Genomic DNA, 22,691 nt, shown 5'->3' on the forward strand with positions numbered 1-22,691 from the left:
GAACAAGTATGACGAAACCCCTAGAGAGAAGTACCGGTCCAAGTACAGGGAACAACCGCATAGTTCAACTTGGACCCTGGTGGTTAAACTGATTAACACTAACAACGAGAACGGCAACAACGCAATCTATGGAAAAATAAAAATAAATAAAAATACAAGTAGTATACAAGGGTATAAAAAACTGCTCAACCGAATCTTATCAATTAGGATTTGAATGGTTCAGAGGATCAGTGGCCCCTTCATGACCTGTGCCTGGTTGTCTATAAGACCAAGAACTCAGTTTAAATTCATCACGTACTGCATATACGCATTTCCCAACCTTTCCTTCCTGGTTTGCATTAGCCTGATAAACCTTCACCTGCCCCATTTACAGCTGGCGTTGTGGAGTAAAGGGCGTTTCAAAACACCGGGGTAGGATTGCACCGTGAGCTGTGGAAACACAGAGGGCTCGACGCAGACAGACGTCAACAGTCACTCGAGAACGAAATGGCATAACGGCATTTCCTTGCTGTTTGGGAGGGGCTAATCTGATGGGGATGGGGGGGGGGGTTTCTGTCTTTCACCGGCCTTCTAGTAACCAGCAAATTTCTGCTCCTCCATCCAGGTGAGTAAATGAGAGGATGCATCCAGGGGAGAAGCGCTGGGACCTGTACAACACCCCCACCCTCACCCTCACCCCCACCCCCACCCCCACCCCCACCCTCACCCCCACCCTCACCCCCACCCCCCACCCCCACCCCCACCCTCACCCCCACCCTCACCCCCACCCCACCCTCACCCCCACCCTCACCCTCACCCCCACCCTCACCCGCACCCCCACCCCCACCCTCACCCCCACCCCCACCCCCACCCTCACCCCCACCCCCACCCCCACCTGCACCCCCACCCCCACCCCCCCCGTTCCGCAGGCCACACTCACCACGATCATCTCGGACGGCTCCAACGTGATGCATTCACAGCCTCTTCTGCCTCCCAGCTGCTTCCCAAAGCTGAGGAGAGAGCACAGGAGAGACGGCCATTTTAAACACCTGCTTTCTGTGTGTGATACACGTTACCGTACAGAGACCACAGAGGAGACGTGTCCATTTTAAACACCTGCTTTCTGTGTGTGATACACGTTACTGTACAGAGACCACAGAGGAGACGTGTCCATTTTAAACACCTGCTTTCTGTTACACATTACTGTAGAGAGAGCACAGGAGAGACGTGTTCAGTTTAAAGATCCAACACACACACACACGCGCATAGTATTCAGCAGACTTTGTACAGTAAACAACACATAAGACAGGAAAACAGGAAGCCGTAGAATTCAGGACACACAGACAGCCGCTGGAGCAGGACGGACGGACAGTACACAGTCTGACGCTGACAGCGGCGCAGATTCAAAGCAGTCAGACGGCCTTGTGCAGCCAGCGCTCTGTGTGAGTCATTAGTCACACGCACAGGTTCACGGGCCGGTCCGTTCCCGCCCTTGTTTATTAATCTGCGGTAATTAAATTCCGTTTGATCTCCTTCCTTTTCGCCTCGGTCACCAGCGGGAGAGGGAACAGGCAGCGGGGACCGTCGGAGCGGGGGCCACGGGCCGCTCAAAGCCGCTCGACCGGGACCCGCTGGACACAAGCCCCCGCCAAATAAAGGCAACGTGATGTCCCATAATGCACAGCCTCCCAACGAGCAAACGCCGCCCTCCATCGACGCGCATTACCACGCGCTGGTCTTGTCATTTCCAGCACCATCTCTTGCCAGGGCGGGTGTGGTTAAAGCAGCAGAGGGGGTTAACCTTTAATAGACCCTAATGGCCCGGGGGGGTCCCTCCACGTCCTCGCTGTTCGATAAGGTCATGTTTGGCTTTGATGGTGGCGGATGGGGGGGGGGGGGGTATTTGGGGGGGGGCGAGGCCCCCATTGATCCGTACGGCCCTCCAGGGTCCAACCAGAGGAGGGCCTGATGTGCTTTATGCACAGCACCGTTCCCTGTACACAGAGTGCGTGTGTGTGTGTGTGTGTGTGTGTGTGTGGGTGTGTCTGTGAGTGTGTGTGTGTGTGTGTGTGTCTGTGTGTGTGTGTGTGTGTGTGTGTCTGTGTCTGTGTGCGTGTGTGTCTGTGTGTGTGTGTGTGTGTGTGTGTGTGTGTGTGTGCGCATGTGTGTCTGTGTGTGTGTGGGTGTGTGTGTGTGTGTGTGTGCATGTGTGTGTGTGTGTGTGTGTGTCTGTGTGTGTGTGTCTGTGGTTTGTGTGTGTGTGTGTGTGTCAGACCGCTTGCTCTGAGACAGTACTGCTCTACATCCATCCCCTATGCGTTGGCTTCATACACAGTTTCCACTCTGAAGTGCAGCAAACAAAAACCTTATTTGGCTTCAGGGTGCCACTGAGCCTTGCTTCACATTAAGAACAAAAAACATCCCTCAGCGATCACGGCTAACGGATTGTGCAAATAAGTAAATCAGCAGGTAAGTAAGTAAGTAAGTAAATAAATAAATAGCGCAGCTACAATGAAAGAAGAAGCCAGTTCAGCAGATTTCAAATATCGACAAACACGTTTAATCGCACATTTGTGAGGAACTGAGGGATGTTATAAATAAATACATAAATAAATACATAAATAAATCTTCTCTATATATCTATTTGGTTCTTTAGCCATCAAACTGATACGAGAGTAGGACATAATTTCCTGAGACTGGGGGAGGGTGTGTAGAGGGAAATGAGAAAAAAGCATTTTTCCGTCTGACACCATTTTAATTTAGCAAAATAAAACCAGAATATGCCGCAAATAAACACACAAAAAAATAAATAAAACCGTGATGGCCACATGTGTAGGTGTCGGGCAAGTCATTACTTCTAAGAATGGAGAACATCCCCCAAATAAGGAACCCAATTCACAACCGCTCAATGACGACGACGTTTCTGCAATAAAGGAATTCCTGTCCAGCCCGGAAGCCCCAGGGCTGTGGCCCAACAGACAGAGAGCACCCGTCACGCTCCCCCCACAATGACCAAACCCCAAAACTGGGGGAAGGGGGGGACAATCCACACCCACCGAAGCGAGAGGGCGTGTCTTCCGCAGAGGAAACACCGCCATTATCACCGTGCGGTGTGCGGGCTTCTATAGCGCGATCAACCAAATGCTACACACGGCCTCGTTCAAACTCATATCATGGAGGGCTGCTGCGTCTGTTTGTTTTTTATGTGCTCCTGCGCTTAAGAGCTTAACATAAGCCACTGATTGGCCAAAGAGTCCGCACACCTTCTTTCCCGAATTGTCTGCTGACTGAAAGGAAATCAGAAAAAGCAGCAGAGACCGTGGCCCTCCTGGACTGGAGTTTAACACTTCACCCTACTCAGAACTACAGTAACTGTTTACTGGGTTCAAATAAAAATGTATCGCTCTGGTGCTGTTCCGCGATTGGTCAGCGAATGTTCCAGCCTTGATGACAACTCTGCTGACAGACACATGTTTACCAAATCAGACATCTTAACTTCTGTTTGGCCCAGATGCACTTTGGCCAAGAGAGGAGGGAGAAAGAGGTGCATTCTGGGAGAAAACGAACCTCCGTCATCCAGAGAAGGGGAAACGGGGGAAAACAAAAACCACAATGACTCAAAAAGGAGGAGAGGGAGGAGGACGAGGAGGATGGAGGAAGGAGGTCCAACTGCTCCCATAATCATGCAGTTCCCCAAATGCGTCTCCTAACGGTCCTCTCGAGAGGCGGCGACAGACCCACAATGCACCTGCAGCCGCAGGGCACGGGCGCTCACGCGTGAAGCGTGCGCCAATCACGGCCAATCACGGCGCCCGAAACACGGCGCCGGAGACGGTCCGGGAGCGCGGCTTCGCCAGTCGCCGGTCACACGTGCGTGCGTCTGTCAGCACCCGCTGCCGCTCACAAAACAGGAAGTGGTGCAGCGACGTCCTGCGGTAAGAACGTTGCGTCTGAATGAGCCAAAACCTCAAGAGAAACAGAATCGTTCAGAGTGATTTTGTCTTTGACACATTTATCCCCATGCAATCAAAAGGCACATGATATATGATGTATAAAGTCACTCGATTACGAGCTGACGTCTTGTCTAGTCCTGCCCTCTCTTATTTTACTAGTCTCTTAATCAGTATCCAAATGCCCAGCAAGAGGGCCGAGCATCCAGAGCTTGTTTGCGGGCAAAGACGTTACCAAGTGCGTCTGTTTTGGTGTCGCTCTTGCAACAGAGCATTGGCTACTTCCAGTGAACTGGCTTTTCTCTCCAGTGAAGTGACTCGTGCCATTTGAGAGAGCCTCACGATCTTACAACACTACAGAAACGTGATCGGGTCAGGCAGACACCGACGCACGATAAGCCCGTCCAACTCCTTCACAAATAAACTGGCGGGGGAGCTACTCTACTAGAGACAGACAGCCTGTCTGTCACAACAGACCCAATCGCTCGATGTGCACACTGAACCTTGGCCACAGTGCCGCTTCACTATTAGCACTTCTGTTTGCTAACGTGCTAATGTGAGATAGCGAACCCGCAGCAAAGGTTAATGAGCTGAAACAAAGCAATCAGCAAGACGAGAGGACGTGCAATGGGACTTCCTGTAAGACAGCGGTTAGAACCTTTGTTTCATCAGCAGCTGAACATGCACATCCAGGTCGAAGTGGTGCAGACACGTTCTTGTGGCTAATATCGCTCTCATAATCATTTCAGTTGGCACGGCATGCTAGGAAAGTATTGACTTCAGATGCCTCGTTCACTCACAGATCCAATAAGGTTTGCGTACCGAAGGCCCGACACAGTCGTTTTAAATCAATGAGTCAATCTCATCGATGGCCCGTTGGAATGAACTGAGAAATGCTTCTGAACAGCACAGAGCCACTGTGGCTTCCATGCGATAACCTCATTTTAAAAAACAAAACTAAATCAGCACTTTACAGCGTTCTTATTTTTTTTTCGTTTTTTTTTTTTTTTTAAAGACCATCCCCTGATCTGATTTTCCAGAAGAGTGATATCGAAATGGCTGCACTTCTAAAAGGATGCAAGCAAAGGAATCCAGCTCATGAAATATTTAATCCGATGCATTTGCAGGCTTGCCACAAACTCTGTCAGTTATATAGGGAGTAAACTTTCTCAGTCACGTACACACTGGTAGATTGAAAACAAGAAAAAAAAACAGTTGGGGGGGGGGGGGGGGGGGTAATCTTCGGTTTGGACCCAGATCTCCTTGGAAACGGAGACTGCTGACTCCACAGGCGAAACCACAGGCCTCTCTCTGTTGCACACGTCTCTCTCTCTCTCTCTCACAGACAGCCGTCTGTTCCGTCAGGCACGTCCTTCACAGACCAGCGCGTGCCGACCGCCACGCTGACCGCCATGCGAGCTGAAAACACGCCATGGCTGTGAGGACTCGTTTCCTTCGTCTCCATGACACACACCGGAGTCGCACTTTCTCCCCATCAGCATCACGGAGTGTAGCACAGTGGGTAAGGAACTAGACTTGTAACCGAAAGGTCGCAGGTTCGATTCCCGGGTAGGACACTGCCGTTGTACCCCTGAGCAAGGTACTTAACCGAAATTGCTTCAGTATATATCCAGCTGTATAAATGGATGCAATGTAAAATGCTATGTAAAAGTTGTGTAAGTCGCTCTGGATAAGAGCGTCTGCTAAATGCCTGTAATGTAATGTAATGTAATCACGATAAACCAACTGCCTCATTTTCACTCATTTTCAAATTTAATTTGCAAGAAAAAAAAAAGGATTCTGTTGAATGGTTCAACTATTCTGCTAACATTTACTTAAACTTAACCAAAAAACAAACATATACGATTCAACATTAAATGTTTGTTTTGGGGAAAAAAAGTTTGAAATAGACAGACACGAGAAGTATTTATGAAGTAGACTTTAAACTCTCATTAAGGGTAAGCCAACGGGCGGAAAACACACCCGCATTGTTACAAAGCGCTAAGTCCTTAATTCACCCGCGGTAGCACATGGTCCAAGCCTGCAGGGGGCGCACTCACACGAACCACAGAAAGAAGAGCGTCTCTCCACCCCTGCTCGCTATGGAGCGGAGGGTGAGAAGCGATACTCTGCTTCACTTTCCGAGTCAAAGAAATAAAATAAATAAAAGCTTAGACTTGGTGTTTATACAGTCAGGCTGTACAGCTCCAGTTTAGCTGGACCTGGAGAAACAAGAGAAGCTACGGCTTCAGTAGAACGGAAACAGTGGACATGGAGAGCAGAGATGAGACTCACGGCTGGGCCTGGGGGGGGGGGGGGGGCGTTCAGGCGTACAGCCTAAATTACAGCTTTACCCCCCCCCCGCCCTCCCCTACCCTCCCCCGCCCCTCTGTCTTTCACTCTACCCCGTTTATAAACATGACCACTGTGCACTTCGCTGTTACAGGGCCCGATTCAAACCCACCGTCCCACACGGCGAAGATTTTTAACTTCCTGTCTGGGAACTTTCCCAGGAAACTGCCACCCTGCTGCCAGACCTCCAAAAAATAGGGGGACCCCCTCAGGCTCCTCCTCCTCCAGCGAGCCTAAAAACACTCCGCAGCATCGGGGGGGGGGGGTGTCAGATACAAAATTTGTGGCGGGTCTCTCTGAGCGAGAGAGGAAATAAAATAAATTAAATGAATAAAAAAGGTCCTGCTTACCCTGGACGTACTTCAACAGGAATACGGTCCCAGACTTGGCCAGAGGAAGCCTGAACTGAGTAAGAGTTCCGCAGAGACGCACAGACTCCCCCCGGCTGCTCAGCTCCAATCAGAGAGCAGCTCCTGGTGTCCAGCAGGGAGGACGGGCCACTAAAGGCTGCTTATTATTACACGCTGGAGGAGCGTGTGGGACAGAGCGCTGGAGGAGAGTGTGGGACAGAGCGCTCGTTTCCTGTGTGGATGAGCTCACAGCCACACATCTGAGCCACAGTCCAGCAACAAGTTCCGCATTCCAGTCCCACCCCCCACCACGCCCCCCCCCCCCCCTCTGTGCCTCATCTCACTCACCCTCACACGCACACAGACACATCACACATAGACATTCACACACACATACACACACAGACATTCACACACACACACACACACACACACACACACACACACACTCTTGCCTGGAGGGGTGACACTAACCCAGCCCCACTAACCCACTTCAGCACAGGAGCAGGGCAAACCCAACGGGTCAATGCTTTTAAAAAACACACCCAGCTTTCTGCTGTGAAGCTAACTGGAGCTGGATGTGGTCTACTGGGGGGCGGGGATGGAGAACCGGGGGGTGGGGGGGGAGGGGGGGGTACCGGTAGGACACTAAAGCAAACATTAACACAAACACAAAAACACAAACACACCCCTCACTGCTGGAGTTACAGCATAGCCCACACACAAACAACAAACACACACTCCCACCCAGTCCCAACCAAAAACATACACTGATACAGGAGGGAGGGGGGGAGGGGGAGAGGAAGGGAGAGAGAGACAGAGAGAAACAGAGAGAGAGAGAGAGACAGACACAGACAGAGAGAGAGAGAGAGAGAGAGAGAGAGAGAGAGAGAGAGAGAGAGAGAGAGAGAGAGCGAGAGAGAGAGAGAGAGAGAGAGAGAGAGAGAGAGAGAGAGAGAGAGAGAGAGAGAGAGAGAGAGAGAGAGAGAGAGAGAGAGAGACGGAGAGAAAGACAGATCCCAGAAACTCCAAGGAACATGAAATTGATCAAATCAAATCCCAGCTTGCCGGTGTAATCAGATTGGTGGAGATGAGGAGATGTGTGCGTCAGTCACAGGAGTGGGAATCTGAGAGACCCCCCCTCGCCCCGCTCCGGGGCTGTGTACGTACCAGCAGCGGGCCAGGTACATGTGCTCCTTCACAAACACCGAGCCGGACAGCAGGATGTACCAGCACGTGGAGAGGTGGTCCGGACTGCGAGAGAGAGAGAGGAAGAGACGGAGAACAACAGGAAGTTAGGGCTCCAATCTGGGAATTCTGCTCTCATCCGGGTGTCATCCGTTTCCATGGTTTCGTTTCTTCAAACGGACCTCCTGGACCGCGTTCACCTCTCAAAAGAAATTCGCCAGAGGAGCTCACACCCGGCCTGTCTCTCGGGAACAGGTGTCACGGTAACCATTCGAGAAAGACCAAAAAAAGAACCACCCCACAGAGATTCAAGGAGGGAACATCTAAAAACCAGGACGGATTCAAAAGAAAGCCCCTTAATCATCTTAATATGCTTTCTAATATTATTTTTGTTAACTGGCTTTTGAGAGATTAGGCATATGGGACATTAGTGAGTCTTTGGGCATAGGCAGTTGAGATGGGACTCTCACGTTCTCACCATTACTCTACCCCCCCCCCCCCCCCAACCCCCAGGGGATTAAATATTAAACAAAGCCTGAGATATGAATGAGGCTGATAATAACCCGGAGTGAGGGGAAAAAAAAAAAAATAACAAAACGATCTTTTAATATTTTACGCCACCAATATTTAATCAGGGCGATAAAAGTGAGGAAGTGAAGCGACTAATCTCCGCGCTGCGCAGATGTGAGAGGTAATGAAAGGAGATTAACGTGCCTGCGGACGGGGGGGGGGAATAATAATCTTTTTTCTGCGATACGAGCGACGCGGAGTCAGACGGGCAGCGGAGCCCGTAACCCACGGCGATGTGGACCCGTCAAACGGGCCGTCGGGGGGAACCGGGTCAGGAGGCGACGCCGCTCGGGTCCGACTCACCAGAACAGGACGTGGTTGGCGTCGTAGCGCTCGTAGTGGGCCAGGGTGCACATGGACCTGAAAGGGACAGGAGAGCAGGGATTTAGATCAGGGGTTTAGATTTAGACCCTCTACGGCTCAGCAGGGCGGGGAACACGGAGAGCCTCTGATGTTCTGGAGGTGATATGAAGAGGTTCTGAATCACTTGGGCCAGTATGAGCAGGAGGTATCTGAGGGGTTTATAATGAGGGGGCTGAGTACTGACACCCTACTGAAACTGAGTGCTGAGAGTCTGGACCACAGGGCTGGATCTCCAACCACCAGCCACAGGTTCAGTGCTGACTGCCCGCAGTAATACACAGTGTATGAAGCCCTGAGCCAGAACCCAGAGACCAGGCCCTAGAACCCAGAACCCAGGAGCCAGACCCTAGAACCAGGACCCAAAACCCAAAACCCAGAACGTAGAACCCATTAGTATGGAACTCAGGACATTGTCCCATAATTAAGGGAAGTAGACATGAGAGCTTCTGGAACCCCAAGCGTTCACATGCAAGCCTACTGCATTGCCTCCAGTGGGAATGTAGCCTGCACGTTTGGTGACGTGAAGGTTATCCACGCAGACAACAAGCGGATTAGTTTATTCTCTAAATGCTCCCCGCCCTGCGAAAACACCCCCGAGCTCCACGGGATCCAGCGGGAGCGGGGACGCCCTTCCCCGCGATGATTGCTCAAAGGGCGGCGCCCTCGCGCGTTTCGGCCCGAGAGCCCGAACATAACCTGCCCCAGAGCAGGTTAGCCGGGGTTAGCCACGCAGCGCACGTTACCATGGCGATATACATCCCAGTTTAAAGCGCGTCAGCTCCGTGATGCGGAAAACAAAGGGTTAGTCAGTCAGCTCGCTAACCCTGTAATCTCACTTCGTAGTACACCCTTCAGATCACTTCCTTCAACTAAATGTAAAAATGTTGAGACTCAGTTAGCTTCAGTTAGCAGTCCTCACACCTCTCAGCCCAGCCCAGCCCCATATTTTTTTATGGGGGCGACATAGCTCAGGAGGTAAGACCGATTGTCTGGCAGTCGGAGGGTTGCCGGTTCAAACCCCGCCCTCGGCATGTCGAAGTGTCCTTGAGCAAGACACCTAACCCCTAACTGCTCTGGCGAATGAGAGGCATCAATTGTAAAGCGCTTTGGATAAAAGAGCTATATAAATGCAGTCCATTTACCATTTACCAGTCTGGCGCTCAGACAGCGCACAGACCTCAACAGGGGAGCGAAATCTGAAACGTGCTCCAGCAAGGCCTGTGGTTTTCTGGAGGGAGGGGGGGTAAAGGGAAGGGTAGAAGAGCCCCCCCCCCCCCCAGGACACCGGGGACACGCAGGGTGATCTCCAGGGGAACGCTAAAAGCTAACGCGCAGCCGTGAGTCACCCCACTCAGGCTCCGCAGCAGACACCGCTACGCCACGCTACGCTACGCCGCGCCGCGGCGGGGCGATCGATGACCTCATCTCACCTGAGCTGGTGCTCCCGCAGGTGAGACAGCACGTCCATGTGGTACAGGTGGCAGTAGATGGTGTTCAGATCCTGAAGAGAGGGAGGGAGAGAAAGAGAGAGAGAGAGGTGAGGTGAGCAGCGCGGACACACCTGCAACATCACAGCCGCACAACCCGGGGGAGGACAGCCTGGACCCCCAAAACTGCCCCCAAAACTAGACACCCGCTGTGGGACCAGCACGGATTTACAGGATCCCCATTAAACATCCCTGCAGACTGAACCCCACACAGACTTAAACACGTTTTCTCAACTAAAGCTTAAAAGGTTGGCCTGGCCTATACACAAAGGGGGCAAAAAATAAATAAATAAATGAAATCCCTCTCGTGAGTGACTGACATTAGCAGCATAGCAACCAGCAGAAAATAATGCAGCAGAGAGACTTCATGAAAGGCTTCCTGTTAAACAGACACGGTCTGACAGACACTGTCTATTTTCACACACACACACACACACAGACACGTACACACACGCACGCATGCACACACAGACACGTACACACACGCACTCACGCACGCACGCACGCATGCATGCACACACACACACACAGACACACGCGTGCACACACACACACACGCACAATCAAACACAGCTGTGCAAACAGCACCAGCAGGCAGTGAGGCGCACACACGTGTAGAATGTGCGGTGCCAGATGGTGGTGCGGGACACTGGGTCTATTGAGCCCAGGCCAGGCTGAGCCAACAGGTGGAGAGAGTGAGTCTGTCTGCCCCCAGCACTCAAACAGCAGGGCGTGTGGGGACAAGAGGACGGGGACACAGACGCACACACACGCACACACAGACAGACACACATAGACGCACACACACACACACACGTGAGGGTAGTGTTGGTGTGTAAAGGGTATAAACAGAACTCGCACACACACACACACACACAGTCATAACTGTCCCTGCTGACCTCAGTCTTTTCTCCCGCTACAGCTGAACACAAACGGATGCGAGTTCCTGTCACTTAAGAGGACAAAATACAGCTCTTTAAATCTTCAGGAACAAACAGTGGGAGACACACGACTGAACAACAGGAAGCCAGCCAGACCAACAGAGAGGGGCGGAGGAAAGACACGGGGTGTGTGTGTGTGTGTGTGCGTGTGTGTGTGTGTGTGTGTGTGCGTGTGTGTGTGTGTGTGTGCATGTGTGCGTGCGCCTCTGTGTGCGTGTGTGTGTGTGCGTGCACCTCTGTGTGTGTGTGTGTGTGTGTGCGTGTCTGTGTGTGTGTGCGTGTGTGCACCTCTGTGTGTGTGTGCACGCGCATGTGTGTGTGTGCATCTGTGTGTGTGTGTGTGTGTCTCTGTGTGTGTGCATCTGTGTGTGTGTGTGTGTGCACGTGTGTGTGCATGTCTGTGTGTGTGTGTGAAAACGTCAGGGAGCTCAGGAGCAGGGGCTTAATGTCAGTTTGGAGCTGATCTAAATCAATGTCCTCTTAAGCCGTTCAGAGACACGAAACCAGGCCTTACAAGGACACTCAGCAACCTTGACCTTTGACCTGAGAATCAGTGGTGTCCCCAGGAGCAACTGACCACGCTATTTCTGGGTTTTAGGACTACAATCTCTAACACTTAGGACTACAATCTGTAACACTTTATAACCAGCACTTGCACCCGTACCGTACCACATGCACATAATAACCAGAACACGTGTCAGTACTGCACTGTATGCACACAATAACCAGCACATTTGTACTGCACTGAATGCACACAGTGGGAATGTTTTATGGACGGGGGACGCTGGGGAGGGCTGCTGATGTGGGGGGGGGGGGGGGGGGGGCTAGCATCTTTCAAGAAAAGCCATCTTTCAGACTTTCATTTTTTTTATATTCCACATGAACAAACTACAGTCATGCTGTCACAACTCAGACAGACTGAAGGGATCGATTAGAACTCAATTCTGCTCTCAGACTTTTACAGGTAAAATACTCTCCATAAACAACCTGCAAAACTAGGCTGTTAGAATTCAAATAAAAAAAAGAGATCGCTTCAAACTCAATGCTTCTGCGTGCAGGACTCTGAAGAAATCAGTACACAAAACATTTTAAAAAGCAGTCATCCTTATTAATAAATCATTTCTCAGTTACTCACAGCACCAGAAACTAGATCATCGCATCACCTCAAAGCGTGTGTGTGCTCATAATACACATGAGGTCAGCATTACATCACACACGAGGACGCATTAATCGTGTCATCATGGAACACGGCGGCCAGTCCAGCGGTAAGAGTCAGACCGCCAGACGGGATGCGTCGCGGCGTAACTGGAGCCTGGCGCGGCGTTTCCAGCGATGCATCATGTTGTCCGTTATAACCTGGGCGCGGTGTGCACGCTGAACAGAGCGCGGTGTGCACGCTGAACAGAGACGCGTCCGGCGCGGTGTGCACGCTGAACAGAGACGCGTCCGGCGCGGTGTGCCGAGATCTGGGGCGACGTTCTGAGCTTCCAGAGACAGAGCTCGCTGACACGCCACACAGACAGACAGACAGACAGACAGAGAGGCAGAGAGGCAGACAGACAGACAGACAGACAGACAGACAGAGAGGCAGAGAGGCAGAGAGGCAGACAGACAGACAGACAGACAGACAGACAGAGAGGCAGGCAGAGAGGCAGACAGACAGACAGACAGACAGACAGACAGAGAGGCAGAGAGGCAGAGAGGCAGACAGACAGAGAGGCAGACAGAGAGGCAGAGAGACAGAGAGGCAGAGGCAGAGAGGCAGAGAGACAGACAGACAGACAGACAGAGAGGCAGGCAGAGAGGCAGACAGACAGACAGACAGACAGACAGAGAGGCAGACAGACAGACAGACAGAGAGGCAGAGAGGCAAACAGACAGACAGACAGAGAGGCAGACAGACAGACAGACAGACAGACAGAGAGGCAGACAGAGAGGCAGTGGACCGGGGCAAGTTAGGTGGCTGGGTTATACTGGCTGGGTTAACAGAGAGCGTGAGTGCGCCTGCCATCTTTATAAAACAATGCTGGAAAGGACTGAAATCCCAGAAACTGCCACAGGATGACGGCCCCACCCTGTTCTGGCTCAGGAGCTGTCCAGCTCTCCACTCCAACGCTACAGGACTAATATTACAAACAGGACCGAAGCACCAGGAGCAAAACAGCAACGGCTTTCAAACAGACTGCTCAAAAACATGGCCAAAATCTCACCAACAGAACACCAGACACTGACACATTAAATGGGCTAAAACAATGGGACTCAAACAGAGCACGCCCAAGAGCTTGAGAGGGGGAAAGGTCAAAGTTCATGAAGGGACAGCACCTTTTTTGAAATAATGGAATTGCTGCTTGTTCAGAGGTTCTAAACTAGCACTAAAGAAAAAGCAGTGCGCTTCTCACACAGAATTTCGCTTTTGCATTTCACAAACTCAGCATTTTTAATGCACACAGGAGAACTCGCAGGAGGAACAAAGACCTGGATATTTATAAGATATTCCAGCAATCTTCTGAGAAGCTTTCTTCTGAGAAATGACTCAAAAGGGCCAAACTAAAGGCCTGCATCGCACAGACCATGCAGGGGCCACCGAGCGGGACAGCGGCAGATTGCTTTCTCACCATCGACTTCTGATCAAACTTAACTGGGTTAGTGAGCTGGACTTCTGCTCTGACAAGCATTATTTTCCTGGTGGGGGCAGGGGGGTGTGTCCGCAAGGCACCCGCCCCCCCCCCCCCCCCAAACTCAATACCCGGACGCCACTGCTTCCTGTGAGAAGGATTGAGCAGCAGTAGATGGGGAGGTGGGGTGGGGGGCGGTGTCCAGTGGACATCAATATATAAAACACTCAATATGCTTCACCATGGCCTTGCCCCCCACCCCAACCTCCCCCGCCACTGCGACTCACACCACCCCCCCCCCCGCCCCAACCTCCCCCGCCACTGCGACACACACCACCCCCCCCCCCCGCCCCACCCCATCCGAACCCCAGGCCTTCATTGATCTCTCTTTAAAACAGGCTGTCGATAGCCACAGACAGGATGTCAAAATTAACCAAGCAGACCATTTCCATGGACCTTCTCCCCCCTGACACCCCGGCTGGTCACCCAGCCCCCGCGGCACGGACGCATCAGATGATTGGATGATGAGCTTTATCTGCATTAAGGCCAGAGATAATAACACAGCTAAAAGCACGCTACGTTAAACTACAACACAACGTTAGCTTGGAACGACCTGAACTTCCTCTCAAGAGCGTGCGTGTAATTACACAGACAAAGAGAAAGTGGCATCCTACACAAAATCCTTGCGGGGGGAAGAAATAACATCTCTAAAACGTGAATAAACATTTTTTTAAAAGCGTGGCAAAAATTGCGCTGAAATGAAGCGGAATTCCAAACGGGCGAAAATGAGTAGCCGGTTTCCAGCGCGCGGGAGAGACGCGCGGGAGGAGAGACGGGGGAGAGACGTGGGGGGAGAGACGCGGGGGAGAGAGGCGCGGGAGAGACGTGGGGGGAGAGACGCACGGGAGGAGAGACGCGGGAGAGAGAGAGGGGCAGGAGGAGAGGAGCGGGAGAGACATGCGGGAGAGAGGCGTGGGAGAGAGGAGCGGGAGAGAGGCGTGGGAGAGACGCGCGGGATGCCAGTTTGTTTTTAAACTCCTCGTCTCGCGCGTGTCCTGAGCCGTCCCCTCTCCCTCGGAGACCGCCCACCGCCGTCCCCTCGGTGACATCACCTCAGCGGGGGGTTCGCCTCTGGACCCGCGAGGCCATTAACGAGTCTACTGTGATATCAGCCCCCCCTCGGGGGGGGTCGGGGGGGGGCGAAAGAGAGCATCGGCGTTAAAACCCCGCCAGGGTGGGCAGAATAACCGCAAACTGTCTGTTTGAAATTCGCACTAAATATCTGCAGGCTGACTGCAGCACAGGGAGCGCAGCCCAGTTCAGCTCGGATGGAACTATAACACTGAAGACCGCCAAACAAGCACGATGGACACCCCACAGACTTCAGACTGTGTCCTACAGCATCGTTTCACTGATGAGGGCAACGCATCACAAAAATGCTCATATTTTAAGCCTCGTCATAACCGATAAACACATTGTACATGAACATTTTTACTGAATTATTTTGATCTACTTTTACACACCTCTGAACCTGACCTAAAGGCTCAAATAAGAGCGCAACCCAACTCTATTCAAAAAGCCTTTTGATTAATAAAATAGTGCGCCCTTTTCAACCCCTGCAGTATGGTTTAAACAAATGGAGGCAAATTAAACAAAAGAACTGCAGAAGACACCTGGGATCAGCTGACTGCCTGTGTGACGATGCACAGCGCTGCACAACTTGGCTACCTCTACAGAACAGGTAAGGTCTGCTGCCACCTTCTGGCCACAACTCCACATGACCCCTCTGCTGTGCGATGATGTCATCTCTCTTCAGCTCACCTAGGGAGGGTGCTCAAAGTACACACAACAGCATGTTGTGAAAAATCATTCCATTCTTTTTTTTTTTTTTTTTTTTTTTTTTGGGGAGTGGTGTGGTTTCATTTTTTGCGAAGGTCAAGTGTCACTGACATCAATGAACCCTGAGGGCCCAGCCCATTTAAACACTGGTCCCCCCCCCCCCTTCCCCGCTCCTCCCCCCCCCCCCATATTGTAGCAGACTCCACAGCTGTGTATAAAAGTATAAAAGGCATTTGCTGCTGGTCCCTCGCTCTGTCTGCACCGCTCACAGCACCAGGAACACAACCCAGCGATTCATAATCAGGAAAAGCAAACCGCGCGGCGGGCTCTGCAGCAGGGCAGTTTTATTAACCCCGCTACACAAACACGGCCGAGTATAAAGTTTCTCTGGGGGGGGGGGGGGGGTTAATTCAGCCAGAAATGAGAAACAAGAGATTCCTTGTGTTTCCCCACATTAAAGGAAAGAGATGTCCTGAGGGTACGATGCTAGAGGGGTCCAAATAAAATAAAATAAAATTTAAAAAAGGCATCTGGAAAGGGACTACTGTTGACATAATAAAATGTTTGGCAAACGTTAATCCATGTGAGTATGTTTCTACTTCATTAACATACATCACAGAGTCCAATTTCTTCTGCTTTATTTATTTGTGTGGGGTTTTTTTTGTATGACGAAAGTGGACTGAGAAGGGAGGGGTTTGTGATGGGGGGTCCGCCTGTGTTGTTGGGGGGGGGGTACTTTAAAAGCTGAATACATGCAATTTATGATCTGTTACCTTCGATATAAAAGGACATATTTGATCACAAATATGTCACACTTCGGGAGTGAGTGGTGAGAAGCTTCTAGAAGCTCGTCAGATACTCAACCCCATGTCCCATTTCCCATGTCCCCCCTCTCCGATTCTCAACACCCCGGACGTCCCCGCTGGTCACAGGGTGTTTCCACGGTTACGTGACGGCAGAGGGCATCCTGTGCCCCGGCCCTGCGCGCTCACCTGTGCGTTCACCTGCGCGGCTCGGTCAGCGGTCATAAGGAGCGCGAGAGCGGCGCGTTCGAGCTCCCGCGGCAGGGCTGGTGGTGCGTTCCCCGGTCTCCGTGGCGATGGGCCACGCCCACGCGCGATGGCTCGCTGCGTTCTGAAGCACCGTGGCGTGTTCACACCGCTAACCTGCCGTGCGCACGTGTGCTCTGGGCCTCACGCTAACCCCGCCTGTCAGCGCCGCGGCGCGATGAGAGAGGCGAGCGGGGCAGCGAGGGGCAGCGAGGGGCAGCGAGGGGCAGCGAGGGGCAACGAGGGACAGCGAGGGGCAGATCCTGCAGCAGGGCTCTTATTCTGAAACACGCGCGCGCACGGGGGGGGGGGGGGGGGGGCACTCAGGCTGTGCTCCAAATGCCATCTACAAAAGCAACCGCACCGCAAAACCCATCGATTCCCCCGCCCGCTTCCGGGAATTGGATCGGGGGGGAACGACAATTTGGTGGGCGGGGTAGAACCTGCGGAATGATCAAACACCTTTTCATGGCTCTCATTCCACACGCCCTTCATCCGACAGCGGACACAATCGCTTCTCTCTGCGCTGAAACTCAACTCTCGGAAAGCGCATTTTCCTCACAGATTAAAATCGCGGGGGTGGTGGGGGGGTATTAAAAGGCCACTTTACCGCAATGGAAAGTGGGAAAAAAAGAAAACGAACCACAGTTGGCCTGCGCTACGCCACCATGCTAGCTCTGACTCTCAGATCCCGCCAGACCAAACAGCAACACTCTTCTGAGGAGGGAAAAAAAGGAAGAAAAAAATTAATGTTAAAAATAATAATAATTGGGTCGCCATGGTGACCAAGGAAAATGTTACGATGCCTGGTGTAAAAGGAGCTGACTGCAGTGGGAGTGCCGTCTCCATGGCGTTTCCACGACGTTTCTACACCGTACAGGGTGGTAACCCGCCACTTCCGTGTATCAGAAAATTTACCATGGAAACAGGGTCGCCCGGGCGACACGTCACACCTGCAGGACACCCGACGCGCCACCTGATCGCCAGTGTGGTGAAAACAGAAATCCACAGCGGTATAGACTTACAGGGCGGCCCCTGTCCTGTCAGTCACTGCCCCGTGCCAGCCAATGAAAAGAGGCCTTTGGTCTCTGGTGAAAACGTTATGACTGAGGCAGTAATAATCACACGGGGGGGGCGGCTCCCACCCAAGCTGTGAGCGAAGCTTCAACTCCGCCATCACAAAGCGCTGAACAGAGAAACTACAACCGTGGGGGGGGGGGGGGGGGAACCCCCACAGAAAACAGAACCCAGTCAGGAGAATCTTCAAAGGCCAAGATAAAAAGGCTCCGTAAAAGGGCCTGCACAGGAAAGGGCGCTATATACGCCAGACCAAGGCCAGATGGACGCTTCTTTAAGAGAAGTGCTGAGTGGACAAAGCTGGCGACGGCAGAGTCTTGTGACGGCTCTTCCCCTGATTCAGACGGCGAGGGAGAACGCCTGCAGCAGAGTCAATCGGGCCGGTTCCAGGAAGAGCAGGTGTTAGGAGAGAAGGTCTACAGGGATCCCCAGGTCCAGCTGAGCCCCCCCCCCCAACGCTCTCAGGAGGCAACACACAAGGGGGTCATCTACCCCAAAACCCAGCAAAAATTCAGCTAACCCTCCAGAACAATCTACATCCACACTGAATTAATCCCAGTTCAAAATCACTCAGTCCCGATTCCACTTCACTCTGAATACAACTGAAACTCTAATTAGACTACACGATGCAAAGCATTCATGACAAGCAATGTTTCGATGCATAAATATCCCGTTCTTTCAGTGGAATACAAATACGTCATTGTTTTGATTGGTTTTTTTAATATCTGGAGTGCAGCCATTAGGAAGAAAGCTGTTAATGGTTAACATGCTACTTCAGTGAAAAACAAAGTAACGCGTAGTCTAATCTGCACATTTTTCTGGTAACAGCCAGGAAATGTTTAAAACATAATAATAACATGATTATTTGCCGCTAAGCAAAAAATGCCACATGGATCAGAACGTAATGAAATCAAGCTGATAACAGCGTTTCTTTCACAGACGGACGTCCGCGCTTTTTTCGCACGCGCTTTTGAGAAGCGAGCACAGAACGTTGGCCGTGACGGACGCTCGCGCCGGCGGTGCGCGGACCGGAGACGGCGGGATGAGCAGCGGGGCGCGCGGCAGGCAGCGCCAGGGTGAGAACGGCGGCGTGGGAGCGGGGCGAGTTCCCGCACGCCTCCCCGCGCGTCTCTCCCGCCTCGGGGAAGAGCGCCAGGCTCCCGGTCGGGCCCGGTTTGCGACTCCAGCGTTCCCGTCAGACGCCTTCGCCCCCCCGCCACCGCCCCGCCCCCCGTACAGCCGCTCGCATTCCACAGCCACCGCGCTTTTAAAAACCTGGGAAGATTCGCGGGAAACGAAGGGACGGATTGGCCAGGAGCGCACGCAGCCGCTTTAAATCTATTTTGCCAAGGAAATGAGGTCACGTGCGGAAAAGGACCCGCACGCCCAGCGGGGAACTCGCGTCACCACGACGACACAAACATCACCCCTGGCCCGGTGACAACCTGTCTGCACTATGACATAAGACCCACCACGGAGAACGTGGCGATCCCCAAGTTTGAATAATTGCTTTCAAATCCCGGTAATCCATCACTCCACCGCTGCCTTACAGTGACAGTGAATAATAATTACATTTCGCTTCTGTGTTTTTTTGCTCAGATGAAAGAGAAATCGCTCCGACAACTCCAATAAAGTTATTACTTCAAATTCGGTGACGTTAACGTGTTTAGAGTATACACAACACATGCAGTGTTACACAATAACAGGACTTTACCTACAGGGCATAAACTGCACCACAGGGAATACATAACCAGGGCAAACTCCCTCTGTCTAAGCCCATCAGCTGCATTCTACTCGTAAATCCTGCTTTCCACATCCCATGACTCAACCGGCAAACAGGCGTATAAATATTTACAATGCCTGTATAAAAAATCTTATTTTATGTCTTATTATAGCTGACAAATTCAGTCAGAAGCCAGAGGCCGCAGCCGGACAGCGTGAGCCTGGATATGGTAACTGGGACGCACTGACGCATGTTTTCTGCGTTCCCGCCCAAAGCTATGACGCCGCGAGAGGTAGATCATTTGAAGAAGAAGCAGCGGTCTGTTTGTGTTGTTCTCCTTTAGCAGAGGCTGCGAGCGGATCGTTAGCTGCGGCGGTTAGCGTGTGAGCGCCGCTGCTCCTCCCGTTTCCCGCGGCTGCTCCCGACGCCGCTCTCGGGGAGGGCACGCACTGGAGGAGGAGCCGATTCTTTAACCCCTTAAAGGAGTGAGGTCACAAACGCGTGGTTAGAATGTTCTCGACTGAACATTCTAACGCTGATGTCACAATCACTGCCGGTGACTGAAAGCAACAGAGTTCTAGAACGCCGGCATGGAACTTTGAAACGAACATTCCAGAGGTCCCACTCTTCAGAGAGCTGAACGGACTCGGGGGCTCAGAGGAAGGCCTGGTTTCCTCCGTCAGGATGGGGAGGAGACACCTGGGGACCGGGCTTCCGATCGGTCTGTAGGGAGGGGGTGGAGCCAGGGGCCCGGATGACGAGGCCTGGGCCCAAACTCTGTGTCCCGCGTTGCATGGGGGGGGGGGGGGGGGGTTGGCAGTTAATCAGTGTGATACACTTCCTCCTCCTGTCCAGATTCTGTCCCTTCTGGGTGGAGGGGCGGGGGGGGGGGGGGGGCAGATGCTGATGGAGGCACAATGAGCCTCTGTGTGCCAATCTGAGGCCAAAAAGGGGGGGGGGGGGGGCTGCTAAACTCCCCGAATATCACAGGGGGAGTGGGCATTGGGGGGGGGGGCAGGGGTGTGGAAGCATAAACCTGCCAGAATGTGAACGTGAACGTCGACTGGTTTAACGTTAAAATCTGATGGAAATTCATGGAAATGGAATCGTACACTTTGCCGTTTCATTTACTTGCCCTACGCTCACATCGTGCCGAAACGAAAATCAGAAACACATGCCTTCGGACGGCAGGAGCAGCCCCTCGTCTGATTACGCATAACGCACGCCCGAAAACGTGAAAGGAAATGCAAAAATTCATTTTACCTTTCTTGTTCTTTAACGGCTTATGCAATGCTACTATATTAAAGTTGAAATGTAAACAATAATATTCCGACTACATTTTGGCAAGGTTTGAGCTGCACCTACAGAGGAAATGAAATCTCTAATCACAACAGTTTCTATTTTCACTTTTGACTGTCTATGTGAATAAGGCCTTTCAGCTTGAATGCTGCCACTACATCTGCGGGCACAAGGAAATGTAATTCACACACAAAGATTCACGCTTCGATTAGCATCATAGCAGCCTTTTACACTAAAGACAATAAAGGAGGAGACAGGGTATTCATAAAGGGAAATTAATTATAGCATGTACAGTGTGGCTTACGTGATTCACGATCAAACAAGGGGAACACGATGTGTGTGTACTATAAAGGACATTAAATGGCAAAGTGGACACAGTGTATGTGAGCGTTCGATCTCGGACGCGCTACACGGCTCCTGCGTGTGGAATTCGCAGCTCGTGCGACGCATGAGAGGAGCGCATAGCTGAGGTGCGCCGGCTCTCCCCCGCCACTCCCTGCACAAGTTAAAGGTTAACATGCCGGGGCATTAGAACCAGCCTGAATCTGCCCCAGGGTTAGAATCTGCCCCTCACCCCCCTGACCTCCCCCGCCCTCCCGCCAGCACAGCACGTGCTTCACAGAGCTATCTGAACGAGCGGTCCAGAGGGGGTGGGGGTGGGAGGGCGAGGGGGGGGGGGCAGAATGCTTCGCATTGCCCGGGGCGACCGTACGGCATTCCAGCCGCGAACGTCAGTGGAGGAGGCGGTGTGCTCCGGCGGCTAGCGCCGGTCCAGCCTCATTCCTGCAGCAGAGCGGGGAGGCAGTCTGCAGAGCGGAGAGGCAGTCTGTCGAGAGGAGGAAAGGCAGTCTGCAGAGTGGAGAGGCAGTCTGCAGAGTGGAGAGGCAGTCTGCAGAGCGGAGGGGAGGACAGGCAGAGAGGCAGTCTGCAGAGAAAGAGGAGGAGAGGCAGTGTGCAGGGGGGAGAGGGGTAGAGGCAGTCTGTAGAGTGGAGAGGCAGTGAGGTAGTCTGCAGGACAGAGAGGTGTAGAGGCAGTCTGTAGAGTGGAGAGGCAGTGAGGTAGTCTGCAGGACAGAGAGGTGTAGAGGCAGTCTGTAGAGTGGAGAGGCAGTGAGGTAGTCTGCAGGGCAGAGAGGTGTAGAGGCAGTCTGTAGAGTAGAGAGGCAGTGAGGTAGTCTGCAGGGCAGAGATGTGTAGAGGCAGTCTGTAGAGTAGAGAGGCAGTGAGGTAGTCTGCAGGGCAGAGAGGTGTAGAGGCAGTCTGTAGAGTGGAGAGGCAGTGAGGTAGTCTGCAGGACAGAGAGGTGTAGAGGCAGTCTGTAGAGTAGAGAGGCAGTGAGGTAGTCTGCAGGGCAGAGAGGTGTAGAGGCAGTCTGCAGGGCAGAGAGGTGTAGAGGCAGTCTGCAGAGTGGAGAGGCAGTGAGGTAGTCTGCAGGGCAGAGAGGTGGAGAGGCAGTCTGCAGAGTGGAGAGGCAGTGAGGTAGTCTGCAGGGCAGAGATGTGTAGAGGCAGTCTGTAGAGTAGAGAGGCAGTGAGGTAGTCTGCAGGGCAGAGAGGTAAAGAGGCAGTCTGTAGAGTGGGAGGCAGTGAGGTAGTCTGCAGGGCAGAGAGGTGTAGAGGAAGTCTGTAGAGTGGAGAGGCAGTGAGGTAGTCTGCAGGGCAGAGAGGTGTAGAGGCAGTCTGTAGAGTAGAGAGGCAGTGAGGTAGTCTGTAGGGCAGAGAGGTGTAGAGGTAGTCTGCAGAGCGGAGAGGCAGTGAGGTAGTCTGCAGGGCAGAGAGGTGTAGAGGCAGTCTGTAGAGCAGAGAGGCAGTGAGGTAGTCTGCAGGGCGGTTGGTCTCCGTGGGAGGCGGTGATCACGCGAGTAGCAGGACTCTTTATGCACCGGCCCAAAGATAAAAGAGTGTTATTT

General features: G+C 52.5%; 1 protein-coding gene across 6 annotated transcripts in view; it reads right to left on the minus strand.

Moving 5' to 3' along the window:
* The window catches only part of rapgef6 (Rap guanine nucleotide exchange factor (GEF) 6), a 104,175-nt gene that overhangs the window by 69,494 nt on the left and 11,990 nt on the right, over nt 1-22,691 (minus strand). For all 6 annotated transcript variants that reach the window (XM_035433289.1, XM_035433290.1, XM_035433292.1 and 3 more), the window contains exons 2-5: nt 10,183-10,253; nt 8,693-8,749; nt 7,802-7,885; nt 920-989 (exon numbers count right to left, since the gene is read on the minus strand). In XM_035433289.1, the coding sequence (XP_035289180.1) occupies nt 920-989; nt 7,802-7,885; nt 8,693-8,749; nt 10,183-10,253 (282 nt within the window). The remainder of the gene's footprint in view (nt 1-919; nt 990-7,801; nt 7,886-8,692; nt 8,750-10,182; nt 10,254-22,691) is intronic.

The sequence above is a fragment of the Anguilla anguilla genome, chromosome 9, assembly GCF_013347855.1.
Source record: "Anguilla anguilla isolate fAngAng1 chromosome 9, fAngAng1.pri, whole genome shotgun sequence".
In the NCBI taxonomy this organism is placed as follows: Eukaryota; Metazoa; Chordata; class Actinopteri; order Anguilliformes; family Anguillidae; genus Anguilla; species Anguilla anguilla.